Source organism: Planococcus citri, chromosome 5, assembly GCF_950023065.1.
Source record: "Planococcus citri chromosome 5, ihPlaCitr1.1, whole genome shotgun sequence".
NCBI classification, from domain to species: Eukaryota; Metazoa; Arthropoda; class Insecta; order Hemiptera; family Pseudococcidae; genus Planococcus; species Planococcus citri.
In genome coordinates this window covers 59,284,318-59,303,744 of record NC_088681.1, presented here as the reverse complement: position 1 = coordinate 59,303,744, position 19,427 = coordinate 59,284,318, and the positions used below count along the sequence as shown (strand labels likewise).

The following is a 19,427-nucleotide window of genomic DNA, read 5'->3' as shown; positions in this document are numbered from 1 at the left end:
TAAGCACATACATATTTATGAATTTTTATGGGTCTGGGCCTGACCGGTTGACGCCTAAATAACCATATTTTTCTGCCCAAGTTCATTTTTCGATTTTTGGCGAATTTTTGAAAATTCAAAATTGACTGTTTTTGGCGATTTATGCTTTTTTTCAAAACTACGAACTTGATCAATAAAAATGGTCAAAATAAGTCCCAAAACTAATATTAATTACGTAAATCCAAATTTCACCATTTCCAGCCATTCTGGAGCCTCCAGCTCGATTTTCAATTTCTCCGAAATTTTGAATTTGCTCCAGAAGGCGTGAATATGAAGTTATAGGCAGCTAAAAATCGAAATGTATATTACACTCGACCTGTTTAACGAGTGTATCCACATTTGAACCGATTTTGAGAGTGACATCTCAAGAGTGGTTTTTTGAGGTGTCACTCTCGCTCCAAAACGGCTGGAAATGGTAGGATTTGCGTTCCGGGGGTTAGTTCTTGAAGAAATACTGCGATTGGCGCAAATTTAAAAAATTTCCTCACAAACCGTTATTTTTTGATTTTTTAACTTTGAAAAAAGCTGGTCAAAAAGCCACTTTTGAGGTGTCACTCTCGAAATCGGCTCAAATGTAGATAAACTCGTTAAACAGGTCGAGTATAATACACAACACGATTTTTAGCTGCCCCACTGCATATTCACGCCTTCTGGAGCAAATTCAAAATTCTGGAGAAATTGAAAAATCGCGCTGGAGGCTCCAGAATGGCTGGAAATTGTACAATTTTGATTTGGGGGGGTTAGTTTTGGACAAAATACAGCGATTCGCGTGAATTTCAAAAATTTCCGCACAAATGGGTATCTTTTGAATTTTTGGATTTTTTAATTTTGAAAAAAGCTGGTCAAAAAGCCACTTTTGAGGTGTCACTCTCAAAATCGGCTCAAATGTAGATAAACTCGTTTAACAGGTCGAGTGTAATATACAACTCGATTTTTAGCTGCCGAACTTCATATTCACGCCTTCTGGAGCAAATTCAAACTTCTGGAGAAATTGAAAATCGAGCTGGAGGCTCCAGAATGGCTGGAAATTGTGAAATTTTGATTTGGGGGGTTAGTTTTGGTTTTGGACAAAATACAGCGATTCGCGTGAATTTCAAAAATTTCCACGCAAACGGTTATCTTTTGATTTTTTGAATTTTTTAATTTTGAAAAAAACTGGTCAAAAACCCACTTTTGAGGTGTCACTCTCAAAATCGGCTCAAATGTAGATAAACTCGTTAAACAGGTCGAGTGTAATTTACAACTTGATTTTTAGCTGCTCAACTTCATATTCACGCCTTCTGGAGCTAATTCAAAATTCTGTAGAAATTGAAAAATCGCGCTGGAGACTCCAGAATGGCTGAAAATGGTGAAATTCGGATTTGGGTTATTAATATTAGTTTTGGGACTTATTTTGACCATGTTTATCGATCAAGTACGTACTTTAAAAAAAAAAAAAACATAAATCGCCAAAAACAGTCAATTTTGAATTTTCAAAAATTCGCCAAAAATCGAAAAATGAACTTGGGCAGCTGAAAATTTGTTTGGGGGGGGGGGTGTTAGACTATGATCTTTCCAAAAATCGCGGTCCCGTTCAAATCGGAGTGTGATACCTTAAGAGGTTCCCATGTTAGCTTGGCAAATCTTTAAATGCATCTTGTATTCTCAGCCGGAGCGGTAAAAAGTTACCATATCTATGTAAAATCAAGCAGTCGAATTCGATAATTAATTGTGTTGTGTTCCAAGGTTACCAAATTCGAGAAACATGATATTGTATCTAATTCTATCTGTTAGCTCATTATTTGGAGAAGTTTGGACTGTTTGGACTTTGGATTTGGAATGCTTGGAAAATTATTAATTTTTCAAAGGTACGCGAGAATAGCTGGAAACTTTAAAGGTCATTTCATTGATCGTTATTGATTACTGAAGATATTTTAATCTTAATGATACACATATGTAATCAGAACCACTGATCGCGTATGATAAATGATGCTATGTTCTGTTGTTCTCTTCATATTGTTGATACCAATTTACGAGTATGTAAGTTATGCACTGTATGTAGCTTATTTCTGGGATCTGAAAATAATTATGTCTTTGATTGCAGTAAATACAATTATTTTATACTTTTTGGGCATAGGGTGGAGGAGAGGGGGTCCTTCGATGTTACATGGCTAGTTCATGAAAATTTCAGCAATTAATTAAAATCGGTTCTTTTTTGCTTTGTCAAAATTCAAAATATTTTGAAAGTTTGATTTTTTTACTCAGAACGTGGATGTCCTACTTGATGTGCAGAAATGAGAAAATAAATAATATTGAGTTGATAATTTACATACTTCTGTATTACGTCACATGAAGCAGGTTTTTCTAATGAGAAGTGGTAAGGGTGAAGGCAGCAAATTAGTGTTGGAGGACGAAACAAGGACAAGTGAGCACATTCATGCGCAGTTGTAGGAATGTAGGCCCATAACACAAAAGCTCAACACATTACAACGACCGACCTGCACCTTTCTTTCACCCCCTGCTCCTAGTCCTACCTCCTACCACAAACATCTGGATTATATTTTCGTTCGTAAGCTGTAACATGCCCTCCTTACGTTTCCTCTCCACTGTTATCTTTTCAACTTTTCCTTCTGTAGGTAGGTTTGTTCTGTTCTGTTCTTCTGTTGACTCGATCCGACGACGTTGCGTTTTACCTGCTGGTATGTGATTTATGTCTGTGTTCTCAGTGTGTTTCTATGTGTTTTATGTACCGTTCTGTGATCGGTAAACTTATGAATCAGCTGCCGAGTTCAGGTGAATAATTTATAAAAGTATCGTGTAATTAATTATTTGTGTTCAATGCGTTCGCGTTTGAATTTTCGTTTCGTCCTGTAGTTCGTTGATTACGTGAAAGTTAGAAATCGTGTCCAAGAGTCAACACCATGGGATCATTAGAATCGGAATCCGATCCATGCCGAGAGCTAGACTCGCTCATAGATGATTTGAAATTGCTGGTATCGCATAAGCATGCTCTTTCGGCGGAGCACTGCAGATCGCTGGAAAAAGTACGAGACCTTTTAGATCTCGAAGAACCCGATCCTCAACTCAGCAAGCAACCCATCAAACGAGACGAGACACGAGACCTGAACGTTTCAGGTTCACCAGAAATGCTCAAACAACCGGATCCTAGACCTGAGCAAAAGCAACCCATCGAACGAGACGAATTACAAGAACTGAAGCTCAGAGTCGATATGCTAACGTCGCAGAATAACCGTCTGGAACGCCAGTTGAACGCTGCTGAGCAATACGCTCGACGAAATAATATCGTCATTACCGGTATTCCGGTCGTCGAAAAGGAAAACTTACGAGAAATCGTGTCTCAGGTGGCAAAAGCGTTGGACATCAAACTCTATACCTGCAATATAGACGGTGCTTATCGTTCTCGTGATCCGAATCCTAGTATTATTGTCAAACTCAACAGCGCTGAACTGAAAAAAGACATCATTCGAAAATCGAAAATTGTTAAATTGAAGGGTACTGATTTGAATTTCAGTAGTACCCAACGAATCGTCATTGGAGATCATTTAACGAAAGCTACCTCGGCGGCGTTGAAGAAGTTGAAGAACTCGAACGAAGATGGTACCGGTAATAATCCCTATACGACAAATACCTTAAAGCAAGTTTCCGATGTCCTGGAAGAAATGTGCAGGTGCTTTTTTAGTTCAACTTTATTTAGTAATATTGTTCTGCAACTTGAACTTGATCTGTTCATCTTATTAATTGGTTGTGTTGTGTTATCAGAATGTTATCAACTTATACAAAGTAATAATTATTACCCGATGAATATTATTAGTGTTTTATCGATTCGTGATTGATAAAGTTTACTAAACTCGAAGAGTAATTATTTTTATACTGATTAGGTCACGGATTCGTGTACGAATATTGGTTCGAGTGCGGCGGACGTTTTTTTTCTAGGAAGTACTTCTGTTTTCCGGTTGTAAATGATCGAATGCTGTAGTAAAGTAATAATACTGAACGATAATCTGACTGGAAAATAGATGAAAGGAAATTTTTCATCGAAGATTCGTGTCAACGAATCATTTTATTGCTCAGATCAGATCATAAGTGTGAAGTGATTCGAAATTTGTGTCGAGCTGCATTTTCTTGCTCCATTTCCTTCAGATTCAGTGATAGTAATTGGAGCCAGGAAACAAAAGTAAACAAACCACAAACAGTCATAAAAAAAATTGTCAACAAATCAACAAATAATATTTGGCAACATTCTAAAGTTTAGACAGCTGTTGTGCTGTTGAGTTCGCAGTAACGCCAGTAACGATCTTCTACTCCTTCTATCCAGTTCATTCTTACGTTAGTTCAGCAATATTTTGTTCGGTTTTTCTTTCATTCTTTCATTTTATTTCGTCTTTCGTGAAGTTAAAAATATGATATCTTTGTTGTATATAATACAAGGTACTTTACAAGCTGTGTAAGTTGGGTGAATTCGTTACATTCTTTAGTACATATTAGTAATAGATCGATCGATGGTTCGAGAGTTCGGTGTTTTCAACGTCTAAAGTTGTCACCGCATCGCTTCGGTTTCAAGTATTGTTGTAATTTAAATAGTTCCTAAAATCGCTTTCTTTATTTAGGTTTATTAATATTTTTCAAAAAGATAAGACGTACACGTACTAGAATCGCAGAAATGATATTCAAACCGAAGTGACCGGTGTTTCCTTTATCACCAGATTCATTTCCGTTGAGTTGATCTAGTAACGTCAATGGGTTGATCTGGTACGGTGCAGTATCTGTATCAGTGGTTTCTAAAATTGATTACTATTTCTATGTTTCTTCGAACTAACTTATTGTATTGTAGTTGGTACGTAATATTTTTCGTGAAAAATTATCTCTTTCTGTACCATAATTACATCCTGGACGAAATTGTTTACAAATGTTTCTACGGTACATCGGTAAGGAAGGACTAAGGAGTGTTTAGGTTACTCATCGTAAATTCGTAATAAGTTTTTCGAACGCACAAAAATATAATTATGTAGAATTGTAGATAAATACACAGCTCACGCATTTGTTTCTCAGCTGTTAGGTATCGAGAGATAAGGCAACGCTGGGAACGCTCTTCTGTTACTTTTTTTTGTTTTGAACTACCTACCTAAGCCGACGTTATCTTTTACAAATAATCTAATTGGCGATTAATTTTATTATTTTTATTGCAGTCTCGGCAAACGTCAAATCAACAGCTTGGCGAAAATCGTCGAATACAGCGAAGATGAAACGTTGGTCGAAGAGAAACAAAATCAGCTGAAGAAAGACTGCATGGATGCGTGGGAGATACCGATAAAAGCGCGTAGAGAACCGTCTCGAGAACAGCCCGAGTTCCTCTGCAGGAAGTTACTGGAAAACGACAGTAGTAAGTGTATTAGTATTATTCGAACATTTATCTTGTGATTGTAGATTATTTTTGTTACATGTGTTGTTTAAGTCTGTTGGCGAAATTTCATAATTTGTGATAGAAGCACGAAATTTGATACGATGAACTTCTCGTAGGACTCTGAAAGGAATTTTTAAAGTATGGAAGGCGTTCACCGAATCTCATAGGAAGGGCAAAGGTGGTGCTCAAAAGCAGGGTTCGACTCTGTATTTCTCAAGAGTTGGTTAGCTGGCTATTCTTGAAGTCATTTTTGTATAATTCAACCTTGCTGAGTTCAAAATTGTAATTATTCGTACGTTCAAGATCTGAGAGGGAAGAGTGCTTCAAATTTGAGATTTTCCAACATAGATTTCTGTCTACTTTTTCTCAGAAATTCCTCTAAAATGCAGTTTTTTGGTTTGAACTTTCTTCAGTTGAGATTTTTATTGCAATTTTAGAATTGTGAGGGTGAATTTTGATGCAGAAAAATTGATGTATCTTTAACATTTCGTGCAGGTTTCATGGTTTTTCTAGAACACACGACGAAATGTTGGCCGAAAGAAGTTCTAATTTTATTTTTGAATAGCGAATATCCAAAACGGTTGATGTAGTCTTCGAGCACTTCTTATCCACCCTCTTGAAGATGGGAGGGGAGGGGGAGTTTGACCAATATTTTGCCGGTTTCAGATACTTGAAAAGTTACATAAATAATCAACTGTGTCGAATATTCGGGTACTACATACTTGCTGTATTACAACTTCTGATCTTGATTTTTATTGTGAAACTCAAGAGGATGCGGTTGTGGATGAAGAAATGTGAAATTGTCGAAAAATCGGCGTCTCCTCCCCCCCCCCCTCCATTATTCCAAAGTATCGCTTTTTCTCGTAATTGCTGAAAAGTTTCGTCTTTTCTCCAAACAGTGTTCGTTGAAAAGTTGGAAAAATCATCATGTTTTGTCAATAAATTTCCAAAAAAAATCGTGCTTTTCGTTGGAATTTTCAAGGTCTGGCTTTATGCTGAAAATTGGCACAAATTTTCGCTTTTCAGTAAAATCGTCTAATAATAATTTCATTTTTTTGAAAAGTGCAGTTTTTTTTTGTTAAAATTTTCAAAGTCTTGCCTTTTGTTCAAATCTGGCAAAAATTCTCGTTTTTGAGAAAAAAATAAAAAAAATTCAACTTTTTTTAAAAAGCAGGTACTGCAAATTTTGGTTTTTTATCAAAACAAAAAAGGTTGAAAAAGTCTTTCTTTATCGACTAATATTGTAAGAAAATATCACTTTTTCTGCTAAAATTTTCGAAGTCTTGCTTGTTGCTTAATTTTGGCAAAAATTCTGGTTTTTTAGAAAAATATTCAAAAAAATCAATTTTTTTAAAAAGTACCGAAAAGGTTTGTTTTTTACGAAGATGAATAGTTTCGAAAAGTCTCGCTTTTTCGACGAGAGTTTGAGAAAAGTGTCATTTTTTGCCAATAATTGCCAAACAGTTTTCATTTCGAACAAAAATCTCAATTTTTTTCAAGAAGTACCCATAAGTCTCGTTTTTTGCCAGAAATTTCCAAAAACTATAATGTTTTTACCTAAGATTAGGAAAGGTCCTGATTTTTGCTGTTGTCAAATTCTTCATTTCTGCCTACTGGCAAAAATTCATGCTTGTTAGCAAAATTGCCAAAAAATTCTACTTTTCCCCTCGAAAGTATCTTCAAAAACCTTTCTTTACTAAAAAATAGAAAAATTGCAAAAAATCTCACTTTATCAACAAAAATTACTAAAAAATATAATTTTCTGGCCAATATTGCCAAAAAGTCATGTTTTTGCTGAAATTGACAAAGTCTTGGTTTTTGACAAAAATCTCACTGATTTTTTCAGGATAGGCTATTATTTCAAAAAAGGATGTTTTTGATAGAATAGTCAAGTTTTTGCTTTTTTAAAAAGTTGACAAAAACTTTTGGTTTTTTCTAAAAATGGCTAAAAATGTACGTTTTTGGCAAAAAATTCCAAAAGATCTCACATTGTTCAGAAGTCTCGCTTTTTATAAAAATTGCAAAAAAAATCCCTGTTTATCAAAAAGTACCATTTTTTTTGTCAATAGTCGGGGAGCCCGCTTAAGGTGGGATATACCCTATTTTTGACATGCCAAATTGATTGGAAACTGTTTCAAACCGTTTTGAGCCATTCTGGAGCCTCCAGCAGATTTTTGAAACTTGAAATTCCCACAAAATATCATCAAATGAAGATGAAAAGCCGGAATGCATTCTGCAGACTTATTTCAATACGCTACGAAGTCAACTGAAGATGTATTTTAAGTCGTTTTGGAGCCTCCAGCGACCTTTGGAAATTAATGGAGCCTCCAGTAGATTTTTGAAACTCGAAATTTCCCAAAATTTCATCAATAATGGTGTTGGAAAGCCGAAATTTACTCAGCAACTAATGTCTTTTGGAGCCTCCAGCGAATTTTTGAAAATTACTGGAAAGCCGACATTTACTCAGCAACTAATGTCTTTTGAAGCCTCCAGCGAATTTTTGAAAATTACTGGAGCCTCCAGTAGATTTTTGAAACATGAAATTCACACAAAATTTCATCAAATGGAGTTGGAAAGTCAAAATTCATTCTGCAAACTAATTTCAATACGCTACGAAGTCAACTTGAGGTGTATTTCAAGTCGTTTTGGAGCCTCCAGTGACTTTTTGAAAATTACTGGAGCCTCCAGTAGATTTTTGAAACTTGAAATTTCCCAAAATTTCATCAAATGGAGATGGAAAGCCGAACTTTATTCTGCAAACTAATTTCAATACGCCACGAAGTCGACTGCGGGTGGGTTTCAAGTCGTTTTGGAGCCTTCAGCGACTTTTTGAATGGTTAAATGGTATTTTTTGGAAAATTAAAATTTCCGAAAAGTAGCTGGAAGCTTTAAAACCATTTGAAACCACCATGCAAATTAAAATGTTGCGGGAATCTCAAGTTTCAAAAATTTTCTGGAGACTCCAGGAATTTTCAAAAAGTCGCTGGAGGCTCCAAAACGACTTGAAATTCACGTGCAGCCGACTTTGTAGCGTATTGAAATTAGTTTGCGGAATGAATTTTGGCTTTCCATCTCCATTTCAAGTTTCAAAAATTTGCTGGAGACTCCAGGAATTTTCAAAAATTTGCTGGAAGTTCCAAAATGACTTGAATCCACCTGAAGTCGTCTTCAGAGAGTGCTAAAATTGGAATGCACAGTAAATTTCCGCTTTTCATCTCCATTTGATAAAATTTCAAGTTTCAGAAATGCACTGGAGGCTCCAGTAATTTTTATGAAGTCGCTAGAGATTCCAAAACGACTTGAAATCTACCTGCAGTTGACTTCGAAGCGTATTGAAACTAGTTTGCAGAATAAATTTTTTTTACTAACTCCATTTGATGAAATTTCGTGAGAATTTCAAATTTCAAAAATCTGCTGGAGCCTCCAGAACTACTCTCAACAGTCTGAAACGGTTTCCAATCGATTTGGCGTGTCGAAAATAGGGTATAAAGCCAAATTTCAGCTTTGTATGTTAATTTGGTAAGATTTTGATTTTTTCCCTCATTTTTGGTATTAATTTGATTTTAAAAAATTCACTAAAAATCGAAAAATGCACTTTAGCACTTGAAATTTTGACACGTGATGAATTTTTGCCTGATCTTTCGATCTACCTTTGTACGGTTAAGAAAAATTCGTGCAAGATCCATTTTTCCGCAATAATTAAAGTTTTGTTTTTTGCCAGAAATTTACGAAAATTGTTTTTTTTTTAAAATCAAATTGCCAGAAAATCTTGCTTTTGTACATGGAAATGTCAAAAAAGGTCACTTTTTCGCCGAGAGATTGCTCAGCTGGAAAGTTCTATTTTTTTGTCAACAATTACCAAAAATTGTCGTTTTTTTGCATAAAATTTCAAAAAGTTTCAATTTTGTGCCAAAAATTGCTTTAAAGCTTCACTGTTTGGTCAAGAATTGAAATTGTCGTTTTTTTGCATAAAATTTCAAAAAGTTTCAATTTTGTGCCAAAAATTGCTTTAAAGCTTCACTTTTTGGTCAAAAATTGGCAAAAAAATCTGTCTTTTTTTAAAGTTGTTAAAATCTCGTTTTTTCGAGAGAAATTGCTAAAAAAAAATTAGTTTCATTTCGAATATTGCAAAAAAGTCTTACTTTATTACCGGGAAGTTGCAAAATAGTCTCATTTTTCTTACAAAAATTTGAAAATAAGTAAGTAATTATTTTTGCAGCAATTACCAAAAAAATCAGTTTTTGAAATTTTAATGGCATGTTCAGGTTTTTTTGAGATTTTTTTTCCTATATAAAAATATCTTGTTCGCCTCTTGTATTGTAATTTTTTTGGATTTTCGTTTACTTTTTTTTGGGAAAATATCGAGTTCGATCTGTGTATTTTGAAATTGCAATTTGCCACTGGACTAGTTCGTCTTTATAGTTATTGAAAAATATTCGAAATATCTTGTAAAATGTACTAATCACTGTTATCTCAATTCAACAGGTTTTCTAAGGCAGACTCCGAAGAATATCCTAACAGTGGATATGTGCGAAAGCCTGTACACCGTTTACGATTGGCACGCTGTGATTTTGGGCTCAAACCGAGAAGCAACCTTTTACCTGTGCGCATCTCACCGGAAATGTTACAGATACGAAACGGCCTCCGGTAAATGGGTACCAGTGTCTCCGATAAACGAATGCGGCCTGGAGCTGAGTCCGGAAACATTAGTCTACGGTGAAATAGTACCCGAAGTGATCGGTACGTTCAGAGGTCAACGTAAAATCAACGTTTTTCATATCATCGATGGATACATGTTGGGCGGAAAGAATATCAGCCAGTTGGATTACACCGAACGAATCATCGAGTGTTCTGTGTATGCGAAAGCTCTAACTCGACCTAGTCTATTGAAAGTGATGCCAATCAGAATGAAAACCGTGTTCGATTTAGAACGAATCGAAGATGACGCGTTTTGCAAGTGAGTGTAGACGTCGTCGTAGGCACCTGCTTGCTGCTGAGTCATGATAGTCGGTGATTTTAATTTTATCGTGTTTTTTTTCGCAGAATGGACGATATAACGATGAAAAACGGCCGAACGAGATTAGCTGTTCCCGTGTACGATGCTCATAACGCCGAACAATTCTTCCTTCCTAAGGGTATAATGTTTCTGAGAGCTACCAAATTGCCATATAGACGATTCTATTCGACGACGAATAACATGAAGTATTATTGGGCGCCGAAACAGAAGGCGTTGTTTGATAAAGATCGACCGACGGAATCTATCGCAAGTTTTAAGTAAGTGCGATGATATTGATTACTGATTTCGTAGTTTGGTTGCGGTTGTATGGGCTGATGGCTTCATTTATTCGCGGAAATATTCCCAAAATGTTCCTCCAATTATTAGTTATTTGACGAATGAATAGCAAAAAAAATATCAAAATTATGGTTACAAAAAAATATTCATCGATTTAAAAAAAAATTCATTGTTAGCTTGATTTTCCTGAGAATCAAGGAATAGGCCGCATTTCCTTTCAACATCCGGAGAGTGTGAAATACAGGGAGAGGGAAGGGGTAAGACCTTATACAAATTCGTTCCAGGGTCCCAAAAGTTCATTTTCATCGATTTTATGAATGTTATTTTCATTTTTTTAAATCGGATTCTGAGAAATTAGAACGCCTCCGGCGGAGACATTTAGACGAAATTCGCTCCTTTTTGGGCATCTCGGCTTGGTTTTGAGTGGTGATGATAACGTTGACTTTAAATTTTCGTATGTTCAAAATGTAAATCAAAATTTTTTCAAGGCTTTTTGAAGAATTTTGAGCTCAAAATTGGGTCGTGTTTTTTTGGGGGTTTTGAAAAAGATGTTATGTGACTTGTCAAAATTGGTCAAAATTTTGCCAGAAAATCAGTAGATAATAATTTTTATGGAAACTTTTTTTGAACTTTTTAGAGAATTTTGAACCCGACTTGGGTTAGGAAGACTGGGAGAGATTTTTGAAAAAGGTGTCATACGATGTGAGTATCAAAATGAATTTGAAATGTTGACAGAAATTTAAAAACCTTTTTTCGATTTTTTTCTTTGAAAAATGTCGAGTCCAAAATCTGGTCATGATTCTTGGAGTTTTTGGGGAAAGGTGTCACGTGACTTATTAAAACACCTGAAAATCAAGCACAAATTCCAATCGAGACAATTTTCGAGCATTTTTGAAAAATTTTGAGCCCAAAATTGGGTCACGATTTTTGGAATCTTTGAAGAAAGATGTTACGTGACGTATCAAAATGGGTTAGAATTTCGTTGTAAAATCAAAAATTTCCATAAAAATTTTTGTGAAGCTTATTGAAGACATTTTGAGCCCAAATTGATCCAGGACATGAACGATTTTTGAAGAAGTGCCTAATGACTTGAGAAAATGGGCTAGATTCTTGGCAAAAAATCTATTATAATATCGATCAAAATATGTTTTTTGGCAATTCTGAAAGAATTTTGAGCTTCTAGTCGAGTCATGATTTTCGAGGGTTTTCAGGAAAGGTGTCACGTGATCTGTCGAAATACGTAGGTTGAAATTTTGACAGAAAATCAACGATATTTCTGTGTACATTTTTTTTGAGCTTTTTTGAAAAATTTTCGAGTCCGAAATTGGCTTTTGATTCCCGGAGTTTTTGGTCATGTGATGTATAAAAATGGGTAAAAATTTCGACAAAAAGTCAAAATTTTCCATCAAAATTTTTTTTTGAACCAAAAAAATGGGTCAATTTTTCGGAGTGTTAATCGAGATGCGACTTATCAAAATGAATGAAAATTTCGGTGAAAGGTCGAAAATTTTTTTTCGAAATTTTGCGATGAATTTGAATACATTGACAATCAATTTTTTTGAGCATTTCTGAAGAAAATTTCGGCCTTAAAATTGGGTCTCGATTTTCAGGGATTTGAGAAATGTGTCAAAAATTGGTTAAAACTTAAATTTTGCCAGTAAATTAAAAATTTCTATCGAAGCTTTTTTTGAAGCTTTTTTGAAATGATTTTAAACCCAAAATTGAGTCGAAACGTGTGAGATTTAAAAAAAAAAAGGATCACGTGACTAATCAAAATGTATGGAAATTTTGCCAAATAATTTAAAATTTCCATCGAAGCTTTTTCTAAAGCTTTTTTGAAAGAATTTTCATTTCAAAATTGATCGCGATTTTTTTTCAACCCAGGATATTTTGCAAAAAATCTAAAATTAATATCGAAGCTTTTTTAAAGCTTTTTTGAAATAATTTTGATGCTAAAATTGAATCATTTTTTTCTTTTTTTAAGAGTTGAAATTTCGCCAGAAAATCCAAAATTTCTATCGACGCTTTTTTAAGTTTTTTTGAAAGAATTTTCATCTCAAAATTGATCACGATTTTTTTTCAACTAAGGTGTCATGTGACATATTTTGCAAAAGTCTAAAATTAATATAGAAGCTTTTTTAAAGCTTCTTTGAAATAATTTTGATACCAAAATTGAATCATTTTTTTCTTTTTTTGAGAGTTGAAATTTCGTTAGAAAATCCAAAATTTCTATCGACGCTTTTTTGAAGCTTTTTTGAAAGAATTTTAAACTCAAAATTGATGAGTCTAAACGTGTGAAGTTTTTTTTAAAAAAGTATCGTGCAACTAATTAAAATGGGTGAAAATTTTGCCAAAAAATTTAAAATTTCTATCGAAGGTTTTTTTGAAGCTTTTTTGAAAGAATTTTCATCTCGAAATTGAATCATCATTTCTTTCTTTCATTTTGGGGGGGGGGGGTGTTAAAATTTTGCCAGAAAATCCAAAATTTCTATCGAAGGCTTTTTTTGAAGCCTTTTTAAAAGATTTCTAATTCCAAAATTGAGTCAAAACGTGTGTGAGATTTTTGCAAAAGGTGTCATGTAACCAATTCAAATGGGTGAAAAATTTGCCAGAAAATTTGAAATTTTTATCAAAATTTTTTTTGTTTTTTTTTTTTTATTATTTTGAAGGTGCAATGGAATTTGTCAAAATGGATTGTAATTTCGTCAGAAAGTCGAAAATTTTCATAAAAACATTTTATTTTCTTGAAGAATTTTCAGCTCAAAATTGGATTATGATTTTCGGGAGCTGATCGTAAATTTTGGCAGTAAACCAAACTTTTTCCACAAAAAATATTTCAAGCCCGTAAGATTGAGTCAGGTAGGGTCACGGGTGGTTAGTTGTCAATAATTGTTAGTTGTCAAATTGCGTTTTTAAAAGGATACATGAACGCTATCCACACGAAACCTTCATAATAACTTCATGCTATACCTACTAATGTTCCAACATGCAAAATTGGCAACATAGCTTTTTATTTGGGGATACAGTTTTGAAAAAAGTGATTTTACAGGTGCGAAGTTACACATGTTAAATTGGAACTTTTCGTTTTTAAACATCAAAAATTTGTCAAAAGTAAATAAATTATACATAATTTAAAGGAAATTTCATCACGGATTCAGTAATCACATGTTCATTTACAAAAAATTTCGAAATGAATAAAAAATTTTGGTACAAAGATGAAAAACGAGAAGTTGCTAGTTGTCAAAAAAGGGAAGATTGTTAGTTGTCAATGAGACAGTTTACCAAAATATGCATCAAAGTGGAAAAATATTTCCAGAAAATTATCTATTGCATTATTGAATCATTTTTTTTCCTGCATTTCATTCTATAAAACGAATAAAAAGTTGAATTGATCGATTTACCTACGCAAAAAAAATTCAAAGAATGACCAGTCAATTTTTAAGTCGTTTATGGATATTTTTTCAAGTTTTTGGGTTTATCTAAAAGTTTAGTCCTTCTGACGTGTTTTCTTTTTGAAAATTTTCGAAAATTGAATTGCAAGTTTTTTTTTATCAATAGTGAATGCGTGTTTGACAACTTACAACAGGGGTGGTTGTTAGTTGTCACAAAAAAGTACCTCACTAAATCCACGATTAACTATTCATCACATGAACCAAAATTCAATTTTAAAAAAAGAAAACACGCGCAAAGAATCAAGCTTTCAAATGAGCCTAAAACCGCAAAGAAATATTCATAAATGGCTTCAGAAACTTCAAAAAACATTTTTTTTTGACAACTAACCACCCGTGACCCTACTTATGAAATGTGTCATTCGACTTATCAATATAAATGAAAAATCTCGCTTAAAGGTCGAAAGTTTTTATCAAAATTGTTTATAAGCTCGAAAAATTGCCTCGAATTTTTGGGATACTTTTGAAAAAGTGCTTTGCAAGATGCAATCCATCAAAATGAGCTGAAATTTCGATCAAAATTTAAAATTCTTATCCGAAATTCAGCGAGAAATTCGAACATCTTGAAAGCGATGTTTTTTTAAGCATTTATCAAGGATTTTGAGCCCAAAATTGGGTCTTGGATTTGTGAGATTTTTGAAAAATCGTTACTCGACCTATTAATTTGGGTTAAAATTTCGTAACGAATTCAAATATTTCGATGGATGTATTTTTCTATGATTTTTGAAGAACTTTGAGCCGAAAATGGGGTCATGGGTCTCATGGAACCTGTCAAAATGGGTTAAAATTGCGAGAAGAAATAAAATTATATTTATTTATTTGTTCGTCAAAAAAATTATTACAGGGTGTCTAACCGTCATGAAAGTCATGAAAAAGTCGTGAATTTCGTTCGAAACAGACTTGAAAATTTTTTAAAAAGCCCACAGAATGAAAAAAAAATCAAAAAATAGACAAGTTGTTCAAAAAATCAAAAAACTGAAAAAACTGAAATACCTAATTTTTGATCTTGTAAAAAATGGCAACCCTGTTTGATTTCCTCGCAGTTTCAAATTATTCAATTTTTTGGTGAAGGGGGGGAGGGGTAATTTTCATACGGTAAAAATCTGAAAAATTGGAAATGAAAAAGTCACGAATTTTTGTTCTGAAAGTTTTGTCAAGACACCCTGTATTAGAATGTGAAAACGTAAACTTTTTCATGTTTTAGATTTTTGATCATTTTTTTGAGAACTGGAGAGGTGAGGGGGCTTCCTCGAACACCTGAAATTCTAAATTTAGGAGCTAAAATGGTCTTGTTTTTGAATTAAAAACTTGGGGGGGGGCAAGCGAATTATCTCGAGTAGGAATAAAAACCACTCTTAGGGTCATTTCAATATTTGTTGTAGATACAATTCCTCTTTCTTCCTCCCTAGTTTCGTACTACAATTGAAAATGAACAAAGATAACGCATCCACCTCTTCTAACTAATTAATTTTCATACGTATTATTGCGAAAGGTTTCGAACGATTTTTTTACGCTTTTTTTTTGTGTGTGTCGTTCTCAGGGACAGTTATTCTGGTGCGTTTACTTGGTACATGAACGAGGAGGAGGACAGCAAGTTCAACCGCCAGGAATTTGTCAAAGAACTCGTACACTACGTAAGGACGAAGAAAAATTTTAAAAAAGACGAAAAATGAACCGCGTTGAGATATTCTTTTTTATTAATTTTTAATATTTGTAGATTTTAAGATGCTGTTTTACCATTATTACCTTTGGTACCATCGATCGTTTTCTTCTTATTGTTGTTGACTAAAATTAGGTTATTTTGATGATATTTTTGTTATTATGAATTTTTGTTACTTTTTTTTACCGTGTAATTTTTCTCTACTTTTTTGACCGTAATAAAAGTTTGAAAAAAATTAAAAAATCAGCGTCGAGCTTTTTATTTAGGTATTTATTTTTTCAGAGGAGGGAGGGGTGGGTTGTCAATTTCAGAAGTACACATTCGTATATGTTTCAAGTAAGTGGTACATTTGGAAAAAAATGAAACACGTGTAAAAATTCAGTAACGCTAAAAAGAGGCCAAGAGGATTATTTATCAATCGTCGCCGCCGCATTTTTTTCAACAGCGTGTCGTAGGCGATATTTGTTCATCTGTTGGAGTGGCCTTGAGGCATGTACTGTTGAAAGTACCTATAAACACTTGATTCATTTTCGTACTTTGTTTTATTCGCAGATTATTTATAAACGAACTGAGATTTCAAGTCGTATAATATTGAGTTGAACTTGGAAGAAACGAATCGAACGATGGAAAGATTTTCTGGTAAAGTTGCCATTGTGACCGGAAGCAATTCTGGAATCGGACGTGCTATCAGTTCCGAGTTGGTGAAATATGGTATCATTGTCGTCGGTGTTGGTAAAAGAATCGAGAGAATGAAGGTAATGAAAAAAAAAAAATGTTTTCAATGTTCGAGTAACTCGAGAATAAATTTAACATTCTAACTTGAGTTTTTTTTTCTATCTTTTCGTAGGAGCTGGTTAATGAATTAAACGAACCTGGCAAGGGTGTTCGATTTCATGCTATGGAGTGCGATGTTAGTATTGAAAGTGAAATTGATAAAGTATTCAAACGGATTTCTGACGAGCTTCCTCCTATCGCCATTATGGTCAATAATGCAGCTGTATTGAAGCCATCGTTGCTCAAAGGTAACTTTATATTTTTATTTTATGGTTGATTTTTTTTATTATTATTATATTTATTAAAGATAATGATTTTTTATTCTCTCATTTCAGATGTTACCGGAGAAATGATATCCCAAGTATTCGATACGAATGTAAAAGCGTCGATTTTATGGGCTAAATTAGTCGTTCAAAGTATGAAAAATAATTCCATCGAGGGTCATATAATTAATATAAATAGGTAAAGTTAATGTTGAGTTATTTCGAGTAATTTTTGTAACAAATTTACCAACACTAGATTTAAAAATTTTGAATTCTGTTTTAGCATAGCTGGCCACTATATGTCGAGTTGTAAACCTAATTTGATTCAAATCTATACAGCTTCCAAACAAGCTCTGAAAGTTTTTTCCGAAGCACTGCGTCGTGAACTAGTTAGCGAAGAATTGGATATTAAAATAACGGTGAGTGTGAATGAAATGCCATAATAAGATATCTCGATAGTTATTTTAATGTTACTTGATAGAAATAGTTCGTGAAAATGTTACGTTGTTATTTTTTTAATTACAGAATTTGAGCCCGGGAGCTGTAGCTACTGAAATGTTAGCCCAGTTTCAACCGTCTGCTCTCTCATTTCCGCCGAAAAAGATTCTCCAGCCGAAAGATATCGCTGATGCTTGTGTGAGTGTTTTAAACACTCCTCCTAATGTGTTGGTAAGTTTCACGATGGAATTTGCTAATTGTAAGTTGCAGATGTGTAAAATTTTTTAAATCAACTCGTAAAATTAATATCCATAAGTATCAATGTTGGTAATTTGATAACAGATTTTAATTTTTTTTTTGCAGATTTCTGAACTTACTGTAATGCCTCTTCATCAAGATATCTGATCTGAAAATTCCCTTCATCTGCTGTTTGTTATTTTCTGCTGCTTTTATTTTCGATTTTGTTGTTCTATTTTTCTATTTTATACTCAGTTTTTTTCTCGTTTTTCAACATCATACAATTTTATGTATCGAGTTCTTAATTGCTTGAATATCTTGTAATAATTTTTGTCTGTTGTTTTCGTATTCGTAGATGTAAGTAATACGCGAATTTTTACCTCAAATAATTGAAAATGTCTTTGTTTTAATTATAAACATAGAGAATATCGAATACGTCAGTTCTGAATAAAGCATCGAAGCTGAAAATTATTCAGGGACGTCTAATTGAATAATTGATCGAAAACAATTGATAATTCGTGCCACTGAAAGCTTTTAAAATTGTAAATTTCGAGAAAAAGCTTTGTTTAGAATTCGAAATGACGATTTCTTCGAGAATTGTTACACGTATCGCATAAATAACCATTCTATTGAATTCTTCGTGTCCAGAGACATCATTTTGGACATTTTTGGTGTTTAATTAGACTTATTTCGCGATAAAAATGTTCAAAAAATAGATATCATTAGATTTAGTATAGTGATGGGATATTATCGATATTTCGGGATATCGATATCGTCAAAATATCGGCGGTCTGATATCGATATATATCGGATGTTTTTGATGTTCATAAAAAGACCATAAAACAGCTGATTTTTGATGAAAAGAGAAACTGAATCATCTCTAAGCTGTTTCTATTCCTTATTTTTTTGCTTTTTCAGTATCTAGCTACCTATTTGGCGCTTTTTAAAATAATGATGACATTGATGACGTAATTGTCAACATTTCATCATTCTACAGATGTGGCCCATGGCATGGCTACCATTAATAACCGTGATGATCACTATTTTACTCTAAAAGAGTCTGAAAATGCTCAAAAAGATCAAAAAAATACCTCGCACAATTTATTTGCGGGATTTTTGCATAAATTTTTAAAAATTTTCCGATAATCGATTATCGGCTTCAAAATATCGATATATATCGACGGCGGCAAATATCGATATATATCGATAAATATCGATAATATCCCACCACTAATTTAGTAGCAATTTAAATAAAATAATACCGAAATCAGCGCTCTCTGTATTCACTTGAGTACTAATAAACCATTATTTTTATGTGATTTTTCATCATTTTTTTTTACTTACAGCGCTATCTGTAAGCTTGAAAGCGAATTAAACCAGGTAAAAATGAAGGCATAGAATTTTGAAAAATTAACGGACACCTAGCGCCATCTATCGGAAGAAAACGGAACCTTTGTTCTGTTTTTAAAAATCCGGTTCAAAATATCACGAAACGAGAGCTAGATATGCGCGTGGCGCTATCTCTCGGAATATTACGGAACTACTTCGAAATAGAGCATCGAAAAACGCTCAACAAGTGCTTATTTTGATGTAGTTCCTTAATATTCCGAGAGATAGCGCCACGCGCATATCTAGCCTTCATTTTGCCATTTTTATAACTTGGTTTTTAAAAACAGGACAAAGTTTCTGTCGTAATCCGATAGATTGCGCTGTGCGCTCGAATTTGAGATTTGTGCTAATTCGAAGTTGAAAAATCTCCAAGTTTCGAATTATTTCTTCGCCTTGAGAAGGTGAGAGTAGGCAACCTTTTCGACACATTCAAAAGTATTTCGCCATTTTCTCGCTTCGAAGCGACTGTTGAAGTGATTTTGAG

General features: G+C 33.8%; 2 protein-coding genes across 2 annotated transcripts in view; both read left to right on the top strand.

The window, feature by feature from the left end:
• Positions 1-16,035, top strand: part of Cmtr1 (Cap methyltransferase 1) — a 42,152-nt gene extending 26,117 nt beyond the window's left edge. The window contains exons 7-10 of the mRNA XM_065366346.1: positions 5,226-5,419; positions 9,926-10,397; positions 10,484-10,714; positions 15,723-16,035. Coding sequence (XP_065222418.1) covers positions 5,226-5,419; positions 9,926-10,397; positions 10,484-10,714; positions 15,723-15,855 — 1,030 coding nt within the window. The 3' untranslated portion in view covers positions 15,856-16,035. The remainder of the gene's footprint in view (positions 1-5,225; positions 5,420-9,925; positions 10,398-10,483; positions 10,715-15,722) is intronic.
• Positions 16,036-16,136: 101 nt separating this feature from the next.
• LOC135846972 (farnesol dehydrogenase-like) lies at positions 16,137-18,873 on the top strand. Its single transcript, XM_065366351.1, has 6 exons — positions 16,137-16,597; positions 16,690-16,864; positions 16,952-17,078; positions 17,163-17,298; positions 17,405-17,548; positions 17,681-18,873. The coding sequence occupies exons 1-6, from the start codon at positions 16,466-16,468 to the stop codon at positions 17,720-17,722; spliced, it is 756 nt and encodes a 251-aa protein (XP_065222423.1). The 5' UTR covers positions 16,137-16,465; the 3' UTR covers positions 17,723-18,873.
• Positions 18,874-19,427: the final 554 nt, after the last annotated feature.

What these genes read in the sequence shown, in the direction of transcription:
- LOC135846972 (XM_065366351.1), top strand. Translation starts at nt 16,466, where the DNA reads ATGGAAAGATTTTCTGGTAAAGTTGCCATTGTGACCGGAAGCAATTCT. An exon ending in AAAGAATCGAGAGAATGAAG is followed by an intron (nt 16,598 to 16,689) that starts GTAATGAAAAAA and finishes ATCTTTTCGTAG; the next exon opens with GAGCTGGTTAATGAATTAAA. An exon ending in GAAGCCATCGTTGCTCAAAG is followed by an intron (nt 16,865 to 16,951) that starts GTAACTTTATAT and finishes CTCTCATTTCAG; the next exon opens with ATGTTACCGGAGAAATGATA.